This window comes from Gastrolobium bilobum, unplaced genomic scaffold (assembly GCF_033153095.1).
Source record: "Gastrolobium bilobum isolate Gb01-03AN ecotype WA unplaced genomic scaffold, APGP_CSIRO_Gbil_v1 utg36545, whole genome shotgun sequence".
Classification (NCBI taxonomy): domain Eukaryota; kingdom Viridiplantae; phylum Streptophyta; class Magnoliopsida; order Fabales; family Fabaceae; genus Gastrolobium; species Gastrolobium bilobum.
Genome location: NW_026898360.1, coordinates 13,317 through 34,766, shown reverse-complemented (window position 1 = coordinate 34,766; position 21,450 = coordinate 13,317). Strand labels below are relative to the sequence as shown.

The following is a 21,450-nucleotide window of genomic DNA, read 5'->3' as shown; positions in this document are numbered from 1 at the left end:
AATAAAATATCCAAAATATACAATCTAATCAACCATAATCCCTCAGAGTCCTAGAGATGCAAAATATCCAAAATATAAGCATAAGAGAAGTCTAAAAGCATAAAAGATAGATTATGAACTAAATGTCATCAGAGCTAGGTGGAGGTGGTGGTAGGGATGGAAGAGGAGGAATGTGAAGATAATCCTCAATACACTTCAATCGTAACTCCAATTAGCATGCCTGGTGTGAACAATAGAGAATTGAGAATTCACATAAGCAAAGCCATTTTGTACTGAGGTGTTCAGTTGATTGAGAGAGATCAAGATAGAGGCCAGAGTGTGATCCGTGAAGGACGAGGAGTCAGTAGGAAGATCAACAATGGAAGACTCATGGGGAAGATGGTCCTCCTGAATGTCATCAGTAGGAGCTACTCCGGCTCCAGGAGTAGTAGTCAATCTACGACACACATCATCAATTTTCTTAATTTCCTTTTGTGCAAGCAGATGATCCCCAAAACAGTGTAGGTTATCAGACATAACTTCATCAGCATTATCAACCTGCTGGAAGCGCATAATATGACTAACTAGAGTAGCATAGCGAAGAGCACCAGAGGTCTTGGATTTAATCATCAGAGAGAAAATATAGTAAGGCCAGTTGAAGTCAATGCCATGACAAATTATCCACATAAGAAACAAATCATTGTCTAGCACCCTAGAATAATTGGAAGCCCGTGGAGATAGCATATAGGTGACTACATAATGAAGAATGCGATTATCCATTGTCAAGAAAGAAACACTAAATTTGGATTGAGTAACAATGATCCCTAGTTCCTCAATAGATTGCACAAACACATGCTTTTCATATTCAGGAAAGTCATCAGTATACTTGCGTCCTGCATAAACATGACCAAATAGACTAGGCCATTCACTAGGTGGAACAAAAATAGACCGTCCCTTAAGTTCAGCCTTCAAAGTATCATTCACAAAGGTTACTGTGAAATAGAATGCCTGGACCATATCTTCTGCATATTTCTCAACCATGAGAGCTAACTGAAGGACTCGAGCTTGACCCAGTAAATTACAAATTTCAAAGTTTTCATCACTCAAAAATTGAATATCAAAGTACTTAGGATCAATGATGTTCCTTGAAGCATAATTTTTCAGAAAAGAAGCATGTTGAGCAGCAGTAAAAATGTATTTTCCATGAAGACCAGTATCTGATGGATTAACCCGTGATCTTTTGCATTGATGAACAGACGAGGAAGCCATAATAAGCACTAGGGAGCACTGCAGTCACACATATTAGATTAAGCATGGAAACTCAAAAATATCTAATTATCATAAAAGGAAGAAATATGGATGATGAGTTTCCTTTAAAAAATACATTACTTATATGAGATTATCAAATACGAAAGCAGAGAGGCGTTAAATTCAGAATATATAAAGCAATGAGCAATAAAAGAGAATGATCACATCGAAACCAAAAGAAGGCATACATCACTCACCGATTTTGGCATGTGAAGATGGAATATACAAACTAGAAATGAGCGCGTACAGCCACAGATCATGATTACATAGGAGGAAAGGAACAACCAAAAGGGGAAAATTAAATGCATAGAGAAAAAAAGGAAAAGAAATTCAGAATCTGGACAGAGACCAACCTTGACAGAAAAGCCAAATTCAACCACACAGCATTATTGTGAAATGAAATGCCCAAGATAAATTAACTAGAAGCAACCAAATGTGTAAAATTAGATTATGGGTCAATTGAACTTAGTTCTGTTGCCTCACATTAAGTCTAAAAAATGTAACACTCTCCATAACTTTTTCTCAAGTAATCACATTATATTATAACCACCCAATTAAGTTGTGATTAGTTAACAATAATGAATCAGTGTATAATACAGTATACTGGAAATGAAAAAAATACAGTTAACAATGAAGAAAAAAAAATTTCGGTGCTGAACTTCAAAAACAATCTAATGCGTTTATGAAAAGAGAGGAAAGCGTGGATTCAAAGAGGGTATACTGGAATCGGAACTGAATCACTGAACAAAAGAAATAAATTCAAATTTGGGCTGAGGAAGGAAGCAGACCGAAATGGAGAAGGAGAATGAGGGGAGAAGAAAATCCTTGATTCAAACGGTGACTTGAAATACCCAAATGGAAGGGTTGAATCTTACGAACCAATGTAACTTCAAGAAATTTGAGAGGTTTCCCGTTTTCGTTCGAAAGAGAAATGCTTTGATGTCTGGTTTGAAGGCTTGGAGATAAAAGGAAATGGAAAGAAACGGTTCTGTTCGCGATTTTTAAACGCTGCACACGAATGGTAATCGATTACCATTGGATGGGTAATCCATTACCCTTCGTGGTAATCGGTTACCAAGGACATGGTAATCTATTATCATTGGATGGGTAACCGATTACCCTTCGTGATAATCGGTTACCAAGGGATCGGTTAAGGTGATCGATTACCCAACGGTTTTGGGCTGATTTGAGAGAAGAAACATAGGGGAAGAGAAAGAAGAAATGAGGTCATGAGACATGAGATTAACTGAATCCTACCAATTAAAATGCTTCTTAAAATATATATAGTTGTTTCCATGAATGCAATTTAAAGATGATTCAAGCATAAGAACAAGTGAAACACTTCAAGCAAATAATGATGCAATCATTTATAGGATGGATCAACGAGACCAATTTCTCTTCTTAAGTTATAGAATACTTCCTTTGGGAGTGATTTGGTAAAGATGTCAGCCAATTGCTTTGAAGATTCCACAAATTCCAAGATACAATCACCACTTTGCACATGATCTCTTATGAAATGATGCCTAATACCAATATGTTTAGTTCTTGCGTGCATTATGGGATTCTTTGTGAGGTTTATGGCACTGGTGTTATAACACCTTATGAGGATGTGATCAAGTTTAACCCCAAAGTCCTTGAGTTGTTGTTTCATCCAAATCATTTAAGCACAACAACTTCCGGCCGCCACATATTCGGCTTTGACCATGGACAATGCCACACTATTTTGTTTCTTGCTATGCCAAGACACTAAAGAGCAACCGAGAAAGTGACAAGTGCCACTAGAGCTCTTCCTATCCAATTTGCATCCCGCAAAATCAAAATCGGAATAGCCTATTAACTCACATGATGCAACCTTAGGGTACCATAATCCCATTTGTGAAGTGCTACAAGATATCTCATAATTCTTTTTACGACACTTAAGTGTGATTCCTTAAAATTAGCTTGAAATCTAGCACACGTGCACACACTAAAAATAATATCGGGCCTACTTGCGGTTAAGTAAAGGAGTGAGCCAATCATACCTCGATATTTAGTAATTTTTATGGATTTACCTCCTTCATCCTTATCTAATGAGCAAGATGTACCCATGGGAGTATCAATGGCTTTGGAGTTGTCCATTCCAATTTTTTTAAGTAACTCCTTACAATATTTAATTTGAGTGATGAATATCCCATCCTTGTGAATGATTGGAATTTGGTTACATCTACCGTCATGTGACTTGAGCAACCATTATCCAAGTACCACTTGAAACTTTTAGCCTTAAAAAAAATCTCGGTTTCAGATTCATTTTCATCCTTATTTTCCATTAGATATATGTGTTGAGTTCCTTTGCTTAATTTCTCCGGCGGTCTCCCATCTTGCATAAAACATAAGTTTGCTTCTTCCTTGGAGCCATCATCGGAAGAACCAGATTCGTCATCTCAAGTAAGATAAGCCTTCTTGAAATTCTTTCTATCCTTGCCTTGCTTCTTTTCATATTTGTCTTTCTTTTGAAGATTTGGACATTCCGATTTGTAGTGATCGATTTTTCCACATTCGAAGCAAGTAATGGTGAGTTGAGAGGATCTTTCATCTTTAGATCTTTTTCTAGGAGAAAATGCGGGTCTCCTTGAAAAATTCTTCTTAAAATTTTTTCCATACTTCTTTACGAATAAACTCATCTCATCTTCATCAAGATCATTTTTAGAGTCTCCATTTTCTTTTTCTTCATCCTTTTCTTTGCTTGGTGTTGAGGCTTTTAAGGCAATTCCCTTACTTTTCTTGTTGGCTTGTTCCTTCAAAGTTATTCCACTTAGCTCCATTTCATTCTCTTGGAGTTTGCCAAACAAGGTTGTAAGATCCATGGTCTTCAAGTCTTTTGATTCCTCTATAGCTGTCAACTTGGGTTGCCATTCCCTACTATGCACACTTCTCATCACCTTAACAATTAACTCAAGGTTAGTAAAATATTTATCTAGAGCATTTAAATAAGTGACAAGGTGTGTGGATCTCTTTTGCATACTTTGAATGCTTTCATTTTCATTAATCTCAAACAATTCAAATTCTCTAGTGAGAGCATTAAATTTCGTAAATTTAACATCATTAGTTCCTGTTGGACAAGTGGCTTCAATACTCAAGAGGGGGGGTGAATTGAGTTTTATAAAATCTTTTCGCAAAGTGCCTCCTTTGATATTTTAAAGAGTGTTTCTTCAATAAAATGATTTAATAAGAAAAAATCTAAGTGTGAAAGCAAGTTTGTGATCAATAAAGAAAGCAAGCAAATAGATAAACACAATCTAAAAATATAATTTCAATACTAAAACAAGGAGTTTAGGGTTAAAGAATTGCAAACTAGATGTATCCTGGTTCGATCACCACCACCGTGTCCTACGTCCAGACTGAAGCCGCCCGATCAAACTTTTTCACTAACTATCAAGCTTGAGGGTGCTTAACAAACCACTACAACCTTTCAAGACTTTGGGCTCTTGATGCCTTACAATTTTTCACTCCAAATTTTCTTAGAAATTTGGTGACCTCTTAAGTGTAAAGGGTTCATTCCCCTAACTATTCAAGAAATCAAATTGAGGTGTTTAACAATGACTAAGTACTCTCAAAGTATAAATTATATAAGTTGAAGAACTATGGGTGTTAACACTCTCACTAGAATAAAGCTCAAAGAGAATTTATGATCAAGAAGACAAGAATAAAGCAAGTAGTATGATTTAAATGAGTAATAATGATCAAGAAGAGTTGTCCAATCAATGGAATAATAGTCTCTATTTATTGAGGGCCCCACAGGTGTTTTTCTACTAGTTTTCACAAACTATCCGTTTTATAGCCGTTATTTTGTCTTCTGCACAGTGGGTAATCGATTACCATTGGGTGAGTAATCGATTACCATGAAGGGTAATCGATTACCATTGCTTGGATAATCGATTACCAACCTGTTAAAAGGTTGGATTTCGTCTCAAAATGATTTTCTTATGATCAAATCAGTTTCAAATCCTTTTAAGCATTTGATAAACATTAAAAATAGTTTTTCATGCTAGGAATGCATTTAAATGTTTAAACAGTAATTTAATTCATGTATTTGAAAAATGAGCTTTGTTCACGTAAGAAATCAATTTCTCAAATAATCCTAAGTCCTAAGATATATTACTTTGAGATTGCTTGGACTTAGAGTCTTCTCTTGAAGCTTGAGTATCTTCTTTAGACTTCTTTTTTATGGTTGCACTTTGAAGATTTCTTTCATGCTTGTTTGTTATCATCAAAATCGTTGAACTTTTATATTCTTTACGTAGAGTGCATTGGTTTCACAGTTCCTTCATGGGTTCGTCGAAGAATATCTCACATTTTCTTAGCATTCTTATAATTTGAAACATGAAAGTATTCATCACGACCTAAGGCATTTGTAATCAAGTTTTGAGCTCTAGCATTCCAATTTCCTTTCTTAACTTCATCTTCGATGTAATCATCTATATCTTAGGAACATCTTCATTTTTCTCATTTTTTATAATAGGTGGTGTATACCCTTTTTCAACTATGTTTCATACTCTTTAATCATTAGATTGAAGAAATATTTTCATCTGACTCTTTTATTAAGAATAATCGATGCCATTGAAAAAAGGAGGTCTAGTACTAGAAGAACCCTCAAGGGGTATATCATGGTTCAAAGAAGTCATCTCTTCTCTTGAAGTGGTTAAGCTCTTTACACAAGAGTTCAAGCTCTGATACCACTCATTGGACAAGTGGCTTCAATACTCAAGAGAGGCAGGGGGGGGGGGGTTGAATTGAGTTTTATAAAATATTTTCGCAAAGTTTCTCCTTTGATATTTTAAAGAGTGTTACTTCAATAAAATGATTTAATAAGGAAAAGTTTAAGTGTGGGAGCAAGTGTGTGATCAATAAAGTAAGCAAGCAAATAAATAGACACAATCTGAAAAAGCAATTTGAATACTAAAGCAAAGAGTTTAAGGTTAGAGAAATTGCAAACTAGATGTATCCTAGTTCAGTCACCACCACCGTGACCTACGTCCAGACTGAAGCCGCTCGATCAAACTTTTTCACTAGCTGTCAAGCTTGAGGGTGCTTGACAAACCACGACAACCTTTCAAGATTTCGGGCTCTTGATGCCTTATAATTTTTTACTCCAAATTTTCTTAGGAATTTGATAACCTCTCAAGTGTAAAGGGTTCACTCCCCTAACTATTCAAGAAATTAAATGGAGGTGTTTACCAATAGCTAAGTACTCTCAAAGTACAGATTATACAAGTTGAAGAACTATAGGTGTTGACACTCTCACAAGAATAAAGCTCAAAGAGTATTTATGATCAAGATGAATGAGAATAATCAAGTAATAATGATTTAAATGAAGAATAATGATCAAGAAGAAATGTCTAATCAATGGAACAGTGATTCCTATTCATAGAGGGCCCTCATGGGTATTTATTCACTCATTTCCGCAAACTAGCCATTTTATGGTCGTTATTTTTGTCTTCTGCACAGTGGGTAATCGATTACCATGAAGGGTAATCGATTATCATTGTTGGGGTAATCGATTACAATGAAGGGTAGTCGGTTTCCACTGCTAGGGTAATCGATTACCATCCTGTTAAAACGTTGGATTTCATCCCAAAATAGTTTTCTCATTAGCTAAATCAGTTTCAAATACTTTTAATCATTTGATAAACATTTAAAAATAGATTTTCATACTAGGAGTGAATTTAAATGACAAACGATGATTTAATGCATGTATTTGAAAAATGCTTCGAGCTTTGTTCGCACAAGAAATCAATTTCCCTTTCAAATAATCCTAAGTCCTAAGATATATTACTTTAAGCTAGCTTTGACTTAGAGTCTTCTCTTGAAGCTTATGTCTTGATCTTATTTAAACTTCTTTTTTATTGTTGCACTTTGAATCTTTCTTATCATGCTTGTTTATTATCATCAAAATCGTTGAACCTTTATATTCTTTACATAGAGTGCATTGGTTCCACACACACACACATATAATTTATTATATCATATTTATTAATTAATTATTAATTTTCAATAAATTATAACTGTCAGATTGATGAGAATCAACGGTTAAAATTTAGTGCCAAACTTTTTAGTTTGACACCAAATCTTAACCATTGATTCCTGATAATCTCACGGTTATAATTTATTATGTCACTTTATATATATATGAGTTTACTTTTTTACCGCTGCTGTACGTGTAGCAATCAAATATTTGCCATATATATACATGAAAACATTAAATGTTGGGAATCATTAATATACAAAAGATAAAAGTATTACATATGGAGAATCATAACTATACACCTGTCATTGTTGTACATAAAACGGTTGTAGAAATAATTTTACCATACATATATATATAGTAGAGATGAAATAATTGTAATTTATTAATTATATTAATTAATTATTATTTCCTAATAAATTATAATAGATGCATGAAGATTAATGACTAGGATCTAGAATAAGATTTCTTATTCTTACGTCGAAGTCAAAAGATACATTTTCATATATATTAAAAATTAATGAACGTGATCTAATAAATTATAAGATTTACTATTTTTACCGGGTGTAACTTGATGATACCTCAATATATATTTCTCTAGTTGTTGTATATTTTGGTAACTTGCTCACAGTAATAAATGCTGTGCACTCGAATCAAATCAATATAAATATAAACTTAATAACTTAGATTTAGTTTATTTTTATATTTTCAAAAAATAAAATAAAATAAAATATTTATCATGAAAAAATTCATTAATAACAGAGAAAATATTTATAACATTATTAAGCTTTGATTTTTTTTACCGTATCCAAGACATGTATCTTGGTATTGTTTACATGTGTTGGCGCCAAACGTTCAGTCGTGGTTTAGTTTCTGTCCTTAGAAAAAGACACGGAGGATGATGATGTTTTGGTTTATCCATTCATTTCCACACACTTCAGTTCAGTAACATTCCCTCTTGTGGCACTTCTCCTTCTCTTTTTCTTCTTCTCTCACCACTTTTTCATCCTCTTGCACTGTGCTTTTGCCATTCCTTAAGGTAATCCATAACCACACCTTCCCTCTTGCCTCTTTCGTTCATTTCTCACTTATGTAAGTTCCTGCTTTCTAATGATAATGCATTCATTTCTGACACTGCAAAACAGAACCATGGTTTATATATGTTACTTATTGTTTTTCACATGTAATAGTAACAATAAATTAACACTAGTGCTAACCGGTTTCTGGAAATTTTTTGTTTGTGGGTTTAATATGGTTTTCAATTTGTTATTCAGAGTTAATGGAAGTTGTAGAGGCAAAATCTTCATCTGGGTATGGTAAGCCTCCTTGGGTATTTAGAGGCAGGTAAGTGTAACAATCCTTTTCTAGGTACTTGTTGTGTTCTTCTGTGGTTTATGCTGCGGGTGGAGATTTTACTAACTAGTTTAGTTTCTGTGTTTATCAGTGCCTGGTATCAACTCCATCTTGTGAAAGCAGAGAAAGCTCGAGCATGCATTCCAAAAGAATTCAAATTGGTTGAAGCTTTTGGGTAGGCACTTGTACTTATTGAAGTTTCATTAAATGGGTCGCTGAAAAAGCAGAATAAATTTCATCAGTGTTTGGTTTTCTAATTGCTCCTAAGATTAGTTTGTGCAGTTTAAAAAGCAAGTGATATTCTGTTTGTTTATTTCCTAGTTTAATTATGTTCTCTTGCCTTCGGAATGAAACAGTTGATTTCAGTGAAAATTGTTTGGTTGGTGTTATTTCAATAATTCAATTCTTCTATAAAATCATTTTGTACATTATTTCATGAAAATTGTGAATCTAAACACTTGGATATGATTGTAAACTATTTCATTTTCAAATGAAATATTTTTTATTCTAAAATGAAAGAATTGTAAACATAAGGTTGAGGAGTGGGGTGATTGTGCTTTTGTAGTTTGATTTTGAAAATTGTAATTGCTGAGTTTACTCATTACTTACAGATACACACTTGGTGGCTTCTTTCTAGCAAGTTATGAGGATAGTCCAGTTGGTGCCTTTGATGAGGTTCTGTTATATTGTTACTCTCACCTTTTTCTTCATCTTTTTTTGTTATTTAGATAAGTTTTTAATGCAATCTGTTGCTGACATTAGAACTTTGTGATGGGTAGCAGCTAGTCGTGATTGCAGGACTTGTATGGAACCGCCCGACATCCTGTGCGTATGTTCCAACTTTTGGTTTCTATTGTTATATTGTGGTGTGCCTTCCGCTAATATAAAATTTGTTTGTCAACTAAAAAAATTAAAATAAATAAAAGATGGAGAAGAATAAACTAGATAGCACTGAAAAGGAACATGGTTCTAGTTCCAAAGTCATAAAAAAATGTTTTGAACAAATGTGACCAAAGTTGTTGTAGTTTTCCACGTGAGTTGCTGTTATTACCTATTAGTTGCCCAATCAAAATTGTTTTGCCGTGGGATAACCTCCAAACAAGCCTATTCACAAATCTTTTAACCCGAATGCTTCCCCAATGTTATCAAATTATATTCATAGATGTGGGTGATGTATGATACATGCCTTGGGAAGGAGGAATTTTCATGTATTCTTATATTAATACACCAATATAATTAGAGTATAATAGTGACACTCAACTTCATAATACTTCATAATAAAACTTTGACGCTTGCATGATTTATCTGGCTCTCTGAAAGATGTTTTTGTCTTCTTTATCTTTTTAAGCACTGAAGTTCATGAAGAATTATTTTTATTTAGGATGATGTTTCTATATGCAGCTGTAATAGGAACGACTATGCAAGAATTATTTTCCTTTTTGGTATACAAAGGTGCAGTTATAGAGACTTTAGTCTTAATTATTATTATTTTTCTTTTTGTCAAAAGATGGGCAACGACGGTGTACGTGAACAGTGATGAGGCTTGTTATCACGGAAGAAAGGTAGGAGATAAAAATTCCTATATACATACTAGATAAATTTTATTGAAATTTACTTATACCAAAGGGGGAAAATCAAATTTTATGAGTTCTACATTGTAATTCATAGATGATGTCACATGCTGTAATTGGCTCAGTTTTGCTACATGTGAAATGTTCTCTTTGTTAGGCCAATCACCTTTGTGCTTGATTTTGGTATTATGTTGTGATTGGTGTTGTAACTTGCACTTTTGTTGAAGACTTTTCATTTCTAGTCTCACTTTGAAAGTTTAAGTGTGATGTAATGGGCATGTGGGTGCACTAAAGAGTCTTTTATTGGTGATATTATGGGACACTTATTTACAGGTATAACGAGTCATTTTATTAGTGTTTATTTTGGTGTAGTGTGTCAGTTAGTGTTATGTGTGTTTTCATTGTCTTGCTTCAGTTTTGTATTTCTTATAAGAGGCTTATGTTATTATATGATCTATGAATAAAAAAGTATTCTCTTCTAATATTGTGAGTTTTATTAGTTTTGTATTTAACACTTTTTCTGCAGGAAGTGGGGCTTCCAAGTCAGATGGCTAGGTTTTCCAAGGTAGTTTTCTTGACCTAGTGCATCATGCATCATTGTAGTTCAATCTTTTTGATTAATATATTGCTCAGAATGCTTTAGCAATCTGATTCATAAGTTTCAGTAGGATGGTATACTCTAATGGAAACTGAACCTTATGAAGTTGTACACTTCTTCTACGTATATTATAAGGGGAAAAAAAAACAGAAGTTCAGACCACACGCTGGGTGCATAATAATACTAAAGTACTAAAATGAGAAAAGATCTTAATTCTCAAAGTTTAGATCATACTGGCCATACATATATTCATTTGTTCATTCTTCAAAAAGACGATTACAGCAATCTCAAGACAACAGAGAGACAAAAGGAGTGGATTTTTAAATATGATTAGAATTGGTGCCAAGTTCAGCAACCCAAAGGATCACGTGAATGTTGAAGTAACCAAAATCGATTGTCCTGATGCAGAATATACTTGCAACATCAGTCTCACAAGTGCTGGTGAGTGGACTTTGTGATTTGCTTGCACTATCCTCCATATGCTTCCTCCATAATGTTATTTGGAAGGTACATCTAATTATAGTTCACAAGACAATGTCTCCATATGCTTCCTGCATAGAGAATTGCTCAAGATACTACTCAGTGTTATTAGTTTTAAGACTAGACAATATGGCCAATAACATGTGAAAGAAGAAATGGCTATGCTCTGTAATAGTTTTTCATTGTGTTTTATTTTTGTAGTTTCCCCTCTAATTGCAATTGACTATATCAGTAAGGCTTTAATGATTACAAGCATGTTGATAGCAGTGCCTCCTTTGAGCTTTAACCGCTGGATGGGGCCAACAATCAGAATGTCACTTCCAAGTTTTAGGTAAATTAGTTAAGTAAGCCATTATCTCCACATTCTGCTACTAGAGTTTTCAGTTTTCCACAACCAATGATCATAAATTTGTTCCAAATTTGCAGTGGTGGTACCGAGTATAATCCTAACCTCCTCAAGTACTCTTGCCAGATTGAATGCAGGTTTTCTCCCCTACTTCAAAAGTGCAAAGAAATTAACCATTACTATGATTTTCCTTTCTTAGCATACATACTATTCACATGTTTTCCTTTTTGACACATGAGCCTGCCACCAATCTAAAATAACTTCTCAATGGGAGTATTGACATAGGGTGCAAGCAGTGCAGCCATTGAAGGTTTCAGGAGAATTCCCTATAACAAATGATGACAGAGAACAATCTTTAGAAGGCCATGAAGACAGTAGCAATGTGGCTAAAGATCATAACAATGACACAGAGAATTTCAGCACCTGTGTGATGTTATCAAAACCCATATTAGCACTCAAGTTTAATCAAATGAAGATGCAGGTTGAGGCTCCTGTTGTACTTTCCCAATGCTCAAATTCTTTAGAAACTGCGGTCGGTTCTGTTCCATAAGAAGCACACTTTTACTAATACAGAAATGAATACTTGTTTAGTTTTTAAGCAGTATCTGTTGGGTTTTAAACGTTATTTAGAATAAATGAAAATAGAAAATGAAGAGTTTGTGGTGAAAGGGTGTGTCCCTTAGGAATATGTTAGTGGACATTAATGAGTTTAATGTTTTTAAGAAGCAGTCATTATTATGTTTGGATTTCCTAAGTTGGTCATTAGTATTCATAATCATTTGCTATTGTTTATAAATAGCTCATTGTAACTCTTGTAAAGTGGCTTGGTAGAATCAGTAATATAATAGAGGTATATTCAGAGAATTGTGTGTGTATCTTGTGTGTGAGAAAAACACCATTAGAGGACCTGTGAATTACAAATTGGTATCAGAGCTATGGAGAGTGTGACCACTTCCAGTATGCCATTGCCCCGCCTGACAAAGGGGAATTATGTGAATTGGAGCATTCAGATGAAGGCGTTGCTCGGATCCTAAGATACTTGGGATGTTATTCATGACGGGTTTGTTGAACCTGCAACTACCGCAGGATACTCAGCAACTCAAACCAAGGTGTTGAAAGAGACGCGTGCGAAGGACAAGGCAGCCTTATACATGTTATTCCGAGCTGTAGATGAGTCCGGATTTGAGAAGATAGCAAGTGCAACAACGTCAAAGGAAGCGTGGGACATCTTGGAGAATGTCTATAAAGGAGCTGACCGAGTTAAGCAGGTCCGACTTCAGACTCTGCGTTGCGAGTTGGAAGGAATGAAGATGAAAGATTCAGAGGGTGTATCCGAGTTCAAGCCGTGGTGAATCAGTTAAAGCAGAATGGTGAGGAATTATCTGAGACTAGAGTTGTTGAAAAGATTCTGAGGTTGCTGACAGACGACTTCGAAAACGTGGTATGTGCAATTGAGGAGTCTAAGGACTTGGCTACGCTCTCTGTTGAAGAGCTAGCGGGTTCTCTTGAGGCGCATGAACAGCGCAAGAAAAAGAAGAAGGAAGAGACACTAGAGCAAGCACTCCAGTCAAAAGCAAATATCAAGGAAGAGAAGGCGCTATATTCTCAGAACGTCCGAGGTAGAGGTCGTGGCCGAGCTGGACGTGGAAATGGCCGAGGTGGTCGTGGCCGAGGTCATGAGGTGAGAAATGAAGAAAGAACTGAGCCGAGTCAGCAAAACTGGAGAGGTAGAGGACGTGGCCGAGGTGGAAGAGGCCGGTGGTCGAATCAAAATAATGTAGAATGTCATAAGTGTGGGAAGTATGGTCACTACGCAAGAGATTGCAACTCGGACAGGTGCTACAACTGTGGCCGAGTTGGGCATTTCGCGAAGGATTGCCAAGATGAAAGGAGAGTTGACAGGACGTCAAACTTTGCTGCAGAAGGAGAGATAAGAGATGAAGGAGTTTTGATGTTGGCACATGGTGAAACGAGTTCGAAGAGTGAGACATAGTGGTACTTGGATACTGGTGTCAGTAATCAGATGTGTGGTTACAAACATCTGTTCAAGGAGTTGAAAGCGGTGGAAGCCGGACATGTCTCTTTTGGAGACGCGCCCAAAATTGATGTAAAAGGCCGAGGTACAATCTGTTTCTTGCAAAAGGATGGACGAGTTGGTACAATTCGGGACGTGTATTACGTGCCTGAGCTCAAAAGCAATATTCTGAGCATTGGACAGTTGATGGAAAAAGGCTACTCGGTTCTAATGACAGACCGAGTTCTACTATTGAAAGACAAACAAGGGCGTCTGATAGCCCGAGTTCAGATGGACAAAAACAGAATGTACAAGTTGAGTTTGAGGAGCATGGAGGTCGGCTGTCTGCAAGCCGGGGTAGAAGATAAGATGGATTTGTGGCATCGACGGTTTGGACACCTTCATTACAGTGGTCTGACCGAGATGATGAAGAAAAACATGGTAGTGGGACTACCAAAGATTAACTCTGAAGGAAACTTTTGTGAGGACTGCGTATTGGAAAAACATGCGAGGAGCCCGTTCCAAAGGATGGCGAGATACAGAGCTAGGCAGCCTCTGGATTTGATATATACCGACCTGTGTGGACCCATTACTCCGGGGTCCTTCAGTGGTAAGAAGTATTTTGTAACTTTTATTAATGATTTCAGTCGAAAGACTTGGGTGTATTTTTTGAAGGAAAAATCTGAGGTGCTAGAGGCATTTAGGAGTTTTAAAGTAATGATAGAGAATGGTACTGGGAGGTAAATCAAATCGGTCCGTTCAGACCGAGGTGGGGAGTACGTGTCAACAGCTTTTAAGAAGTATTGTGAAGAACATGGGATAAGGCGGTTGCTGACCGCACTGTACTCGCCCCAGCAAAATGGAGTAGCTGAGAGGAAGAACCGGACTATCCTGGATATGGTCCGATCTATGTTGAAGACGAAGAACATGCCGAAAGAGTTTTGGGGAGAGGCCGTACAATGTGTAGTGTACGTGCAGAACCGATGTTCGCACTCAAGTGTGAATGATAAAACTCCACAAGAAGCATGGAGCTGTCTAAAGCCATCAGTGGCTCGTTTCAAGATTTTTGGTAGTGTTGCATATGCATACACACCGGATCAGGTGAGAACGAAACTTGAAGATAAGAGTAAGAAGTTTGTATTCATTGGTTATGATGAGAAGGAAAAGGGGTACAAGTTGTTGGATCCCGTCAATAAAAAGGTGTTGATAAGCCGAGATGTGAAGGTGAATGAAGAAGATGCTTGAGACTGGGGTTGTCCATCCGGGGTGAATGTTGAACCCGAGAAAATGACAATTGAGGTTGGACAACCTTCGTCCCATATCCCAGCTAATCATGAAATCTCTGATGATGAAGAGCAGAGACAACCGAGAATGAGGAGCCTGCAAGACTTGTATGACTCAACTAACGAAGCACACTTGGTATGTTTGTTGGCAGATTATGAAGAAGTGAGTTTTGAAGAAGCAATCTGAGATGAGAAATGGCAATCAGCCATGGAGGAGGAGATTAAAGTAATAGAAAAGAACAAGACATGGGAGTTAGCCGAGCTGCTCAAAGGAAGTCGGCCATTGGTGTGAAATGGGTGTACAAGAAGAAAATGAACGCTAAGGGGGTGATCGAAAGATACAAAGCCTGGCTAGTGGCGAAAGGGTATAGGCAGAAGGCCGGCATTGACTATGACGAGGTGTTCGCACCCGTAGCAAGAATGGAGACAATCAGGCTGTTAATATCTCAAGCAGCCCAATTCGGATGGCCGATCTATCAGATGGATGTGAAGTCGGCATTCTTAAATGGAGTACTCGAGGAGGAGGTGTATCTGGAACAACCTCCGGGATTCATGAAAGCCGGACAAGAAAGAAAAGTGTTGAGACTGAAGAAAGCTTTGTATGGATTGAAGCAGGCCCCTAGAGCCTGGAACACAAGAATTGACAATTACTTCAAGAAGGATGGACTTGAACAATGTCCGTATGAACATGCACTATATGTGATTTTCTTGGGTAATGATGAAGGGATGATTCAAGATTTTAAGAAGAAAATGACGAAGGAGTTCGAGATGACGAATCTCGGTCTGATGAGATACTTTCTTGCTCTGGAGGTCAGACAAGACAAATCTTGGATCTTCGTCTCTCAGGAAGCCTATGCAAAAGGAATTTTAGAGAAGTTTAAAATGAGTGATTGCAACCCGGTTTCAACCCCCATGGAACCCGGCGTTAAACTTTCAAGATATGATGGAGGAGAAAAGGTAGATCCGAGTGTTTATCGTAGTCTAGTTGGAAGTCTGAGATACTTGACATGTACGAGACCGGATCTATGTCTGAGTGTTGGAATAATAAGCCGATTTATGGAAGAGCTGAGCTATACTCACTGGAAGGCGACTAAGAGAATTCTGAGATATGTGAAGGGAACAATCTCACAAGGACTTCATTACTCGAAGTCGGACAAATACAAACTGACGGGTTATTCAGACAGTGATTGGTGCGGAGATGTTGATGATAGGAAGAGCACGACTGGCTATGTGTTCTTCATGGGAAACACGGCGTTTACTTGGGTGTCGAAGAAGGAACCCATTGTGACCCTGTCTACATGTGAAGCCGAGTATGTTGCGGCATCTTGGTGTGTTTGCCATGCAATATGACTGCGGAATTTACTAAGCAAGCTGGAGCAAGAGCAAGTCGGCCCAACCGAGATTCGAGTTGACAACAGATCAGCGATCGAGTTAGCAAAGAACCCGGTTAACCATGAGAGAAGTAAGCATATTGATGTCAGGTTTCATTTCATCCGAGATCAAGTCAGAGAAGGAAAGGTGGAGCTCACTCATGTTGCAAGTCGAGATCAAGTTGGAGATATTTTCACAAAGCCCCTGCCGACATTGTTGTTTGAGAATTGCAAGAAGAAGATGGGAATGAAGGACGATAGAGATATTAAAGTTTAAGGGAGAGTTTTGTTGGGTTTTAAACTTTATTTAGAATAAATGAAATTTGAAAATGAAGAGTTTGTGGTGAAAAGGTGTGTCCCTTAGGAATATGTTAGTGGACATTAATGAGTTTAATGTTTTTAAGAAGTAGTCATTATTATGTTTGGATTTCCTAAGTTGGTCATTAGTATTCATAATCATTTGCTATTGTTTATAAATAGCTCATTGTAACTCTTGTAAAGTGGCTTGGTAGAATCAGTAATATAATAGAGGTATATTCAGAGAATTGTGTGTGTATCTTGTGTGTGAGAAAAACACCATTAGAGGACCTGTGAATTACAGTATCACTTGCCTTTGAATATGTAATTCCCCTCCCTGATCCTCGCTTGCCTACTAATAAAAGGCTTGGAAACAAATTCTGCAGATGCTCCCCAAATACGCAAGCTATCATACTAATAATAAAAAAAAATTCACTCCTCATTAAAGGAGGGTAGGAGTAAGGGTAATTCTTGTATATCCCTTATCTTTGTATATTTGCAAAGAGATTGTTTCCGGGATACGAACCTGTTAGAGAATAATACTAACTATTTAAAAGGTTCTCTTCTAATAACTTAAGTTTTTGAGTTGAATTGATTCTTTATATGGTATCAAAGTCTCCTTGACTAACTGATCACAAGTTCGATTCTCACCGCCCCTATTCAGTTAATAAATAATTACGTATTGTGGAATTTCTTAGCACAAGATGTGTGTGAGGGGAAGTGTTTAAAGGTGGTAAAGTGGGCGGCCCGCCCCGCCATCAACCAGTCAAAAAATGAGTCAGTCTGCCCTCCTCGCTTTTAAGAGTGGGCTGAAAAACTCATCCCACCCCGCCTATATAATAATGTCATCAGTTAACTCCTTGAGATTGCAATTATCACACAAGAACTTTTGATGATCCTATAAGATTGCCAGTAAGGAAATGCAATTTCCATTGCTACGTTGCAAACAATTTTAGCATGCAAATTTGTCGAGGTACAAAAAGAGCTATGCATGTGCCTATTATATGTAGCTACAGTCTAGCTAATGCTCAAAAGTTGAAATAATGGCATAATCAAAGCTAGTGCCTAACAAACAGATTGACTAGCATCTTCATTACATTACAAAATACTAATTCCACTTGATCTGAGATAATAGTAAACACAAGGCCCAAATTAAAAGCCTTCATCACTAAGAAAGATTACAGTCAACAAAGGATGCTGCAATTAATGCCACACCTCAATAAGTTGCTACATACTTCATCCCTAAGGCAAAAGCTCATCCCAACAAGCTGCTATAGACTTCACAACCAAGAAACTACAACAAAACCTTATCATAAGCCACCCCCAAGAACCAATTAGAAGATTGGCTGCCTCACAACTTGCAAAGCATCTCTCTATGAAGCTGGACATCTTTTCACTATAAATATAAATGTGTTAACCACAAGGTACATATCTTCTTTTACATGATAAAACCTGTTTGAACAAAATCTGACTTGAGTGTCGGAGTGTCTTGTAGGTACTGTTAGTATATGGGTGTCTAGAGACAATCTTTTTGATTAAATAAGGACATAAGATGTGGACCTTTTTGTCGCAAATAAATAATAAGCACTCTTTATCCTGTTTCATATTTTGTCTCGATATTATCGTTAATATATTATGAATAAACTGGATAAATCCCTTGGAATAGAACATGTATTTCTTGAGTATCTGTGATGAGATCACGATTATGAGGATTCAAGGATACCGCACGTTTATTCCTAATTCTATGTTCCTAGTCTAGAGACACTGAGAATGGGGATCAGTGATCTCGGGTAAGACTAGCACGACTTATCTACTTGTATTTGTTTACAAGGTAAAGACCTCATCTGCTACAGATATGGAGATGTCTTAGCTAAAGTCGTGGGAGGACCTATAAGGGTATAACATATCACATCAGAGAATGTATTAATGATGTGATAATATTTAGGTATTTTAAGATAAAGTAATTTGATGAGGATCTTTTGACTCCAATGTCAGATTTAGAAGTATTACTCCTAATCTCAACCGTTGATTTCCATGTCTCTAATTGTTATAATTTATTGAGTTTTACCAATTAATTAATTATTAATTTCAAATAAATGACAACAGTTAGATGGACGAAATATTGAGATGGGAAATAAGACTTCTAAATATTATACCGGAGTCAAAACATTCCACAATATATATATATATATATATATATATATATATATATATATATATATATATATATATATATATATTTGGTAAAATCATTTCTACAGCCGCTTTACGTACAGCAACGACAGGTGTATGGTTATGATTTTCTACATTTAATGCTTTCATCCTTTGTATAGTTATGATTCCTCGCATTTAATGTTTTCAAGCATATATATGGCAAGTATTTGATTGCTGCACGTACAGAAGCTGCAGAAAAGTAAACCCCTATATATATATATATATATAGGTAGGATCCTTTGACACCAGTGTCAAATTTCAAATTTGACACCTTATCTTAGAGCCGTTAGATAAAAAAGGATCAATGGTGTAACACCCCGTAGTACTCCGGTTGTTAACATACATGATATTTAACATTCACAGCGGAAGACTTTATTTGAAAAGGAATAAAGCATCTTATAAAAATACGAGTAAACTTTTTCCAAAACATTTCATAAAAACATTTCTAAAAACGTTCACGTCAGATACTGCGAAAGCGTAAATCTAAATATACATCTACTAATTAATCCCATGAGCCAGTATTAGTGGCCATTGACCGTCAAGATATGACATCAAGTGTCATTCCTGACGGAGTCTCACAGACAGCATAACGGCTGTATTTCGGATAACTAGAAACATGATTCTACACATACATATAACCTAATTAATACAACAATTTAAACAGATAGCTTGCAAGTCCCACACGAACTGCAATCCCCTTAATGGGTCAATACAACTAATAAGGCTCCATGCCCAAATTAACTGAATACATGCATCAAGTCTATATTAATTCGAAGTATAAAAGTATCAGTAAATAATCCATGGCTCTAAGAATACTATCATGAGCCTAAATAAATACATACAATAATCTCCATAAAATAATTAAGCATGTTAACAAGTCTACATGCCAACATCAAATCTAAACATAATATAAAATCATCAGCTGCATCATCAACTACTCCAATGCGGGGGCCTTGCCCCTAGAAGCATCACCACTACTCTGGGTACCTGAAATGATGTCCCCAAATGGGGTAAGATAACAACATCTCAGTAAGCTCAAGGTTCATAGAGGATCCTCTAACCCCTGAGCCCACTTCCTGCATAACAAGTCAGATATAAAGCATATAATACAGACATACAACATAAACATAGCATCATCATATCATCCTTGTGTAACCCTAGGGTCAAAGCCATAGACGGTTACACATGTGTGACTTCCAGGTAGACAGTCAACACAACCTCAGTATGAAATAGCTCCCAGAGTCAAGTCATAGGCAGCCTACATACCATGATCACTGGCCAGGATCCTCATAACATATATCATCAGTGCATCATCATAACATCAAGATCATATAACATCTATATGAATGTGAATGAATGCACATATACATCATACCATATACTTTCATACAATATAACCATAATGCCCACCATCATGGTGGGGCCACAAGAGAGAGGAGTCAACTAGAACTAGGAGCTTACATCTTCAAGGTTTCTCCTTTAGCTCAAGTCTCCACCTTTTTCCACCAAGAACACACCTTTAGGCAAGCACACACCTTCATGAACATGCTCATGAGTTAGGCTCAAGAACATAAAAAGAAAAGATGATATTTTTCATGAAAAAAATTTAAGAACACTTACCCAAAAATCAAAGGAAACAAGCAAGCAAGTGTGATTCTTCAAGAGAGCTCAAGAACACAACTCCATAGCCTTTGCTCTCCACAAAACCATGGCTGTTTGGGATGATAAGGGACACGAAATTTTTGATTCACACCATGAAAATGGTATGGTTGTGAAGAGGAGAGTGAGGGGAACAATCTTTGTGAAGGAAGTTTGGTGGTTTAGAGAGATTTAGGTGAAGAAATCTTAGAGAGAAGTGACTTAAGTGATATTCGTCCTTTAGTGAGACCCGGTGTAATTTTTAACTGATCCGTCGTCAAATTTTTACCCGAAAACTCTCAAGACCCTAACTTTAAGTACTTAACATTAATTTTGTCTAATTATCATGTTCATAACTTAAAAATTTGATTAGTAGGTCACAGATCCACTAACAGTTGTTTAATTGCACTGTAGTCTTTACCGGTGTTCTTAACTGTACCCGGATTTCATAATCTTCTTAACTTTAACATTTTTGGTCTAATTATGACTTGTTAGGCATATATTGGTCTTTATTTCTATTTTCTTATCTTTTTCCTGTTCCGGGATTCTACCGGATGCTGCTACAGCAGTACAAAATACCCGGCAGAAGTGACTTTTCAAAAATACCCCAATATGGGTATCAATCTTCACCAAATCATATCCTAACCTCATTCATGATGTTTATATCATTAGATTAGCTCTCTAACTATAATTTGCTAACTTGGAGCTATTCTACTAACTGTTATTACGTCAGCAGTCAAATTTAACAGATGAAAATTCATCTGTGCATAATACCTCAATATGGGTATCAAAATTCTTATAATTTTATGCTCATTCCATTTATGACTATAAGGTCCTCATTATAACCCTCTAATTTAAAAGTCATATAATTAGGGTTATTATATTCACCACACCTTTTAAAAGATTTTGTCCTCAAAATCAGATCATACCTGATATCAAAATCGGGATATTGCCGGAGAATATCATCCTCCCGCTCCCATGTGGCATCCTCTTGTGTC

At 36.4% G+C, this 21,450-nt stretch overlaps 2 protein-coding genes across 6 annotated transcripts; both read left to right on the top strand.

Moving 5' to 3' along the window:
• Positions 1 to 8,228: 8,228 nt before the first annotated feature.
• On the top strand, positions 8,229 to 12,468 carry LOC133315336 (protein NEOXANTHIN-DEFICIENT 1). 5 transcript variants are annotated; one of them, XM_061516940.1, is made up of 11 exons: positions 8,229 to 8,327; positions 8,563 to 8,632; positions 8,733 to 8,816; positions 9,253 to 9,316; positions 9,424 to 9,470; positions 10,149 to 10,203; positions 10,739 to 10,777; positions 11,083 to 11,251; positions 11,558 to 11,621; positions 11,717 to 11,773; positions 11,922 to 12,468. In XM_061516940.1, exons 2-11 carry the CDS (start codon positions 8,568 to 8,570, stop codon positions 12,184 to 12,186), a joined length of 909 nt encoding a protein of 302 aa, XP_061372924.1. In that variant the 5' UTR covers positions 8,229 to 8,327; positions 8,563 to 8,567; the 3' UTR covers positions 12,187 to 12,468. The 5 variants fall into 5 exon arrangements, with proteins under 5 accessions (XP_061372924.1, XP_061372923.1, XP_061372921.1 ...); XM_061516939.1 differs by having other exon boundaries at positions 11,555 to 11,621; XM_061516937.1 differs by having other exon boundaries at positions 11,492 to 11,621.
• A 2,469-nt stretch (positions 12,469 to 14,937) lies between these two features.
• On the top strand, positions 14,938 to 16,283 carry LOC133315329 (uncharacterized mitochondrial protein AtMg00810-like). The gene is made up of 2 exons (XM_061516930.1): positions 14,938 to 15,069; positions 15,549 to 16,283. The coding sequence occupies exons 1-2, from the start codon at positions 14,938 to 14,940 to the stop codon at positions 16,281 to 16,283; spliced, it is 867 nt and encodes a 288-aa protein (XP_061372914.1).
• Positions 16,284 to 21,450: the final 5,167 nt, after the last annotated feature.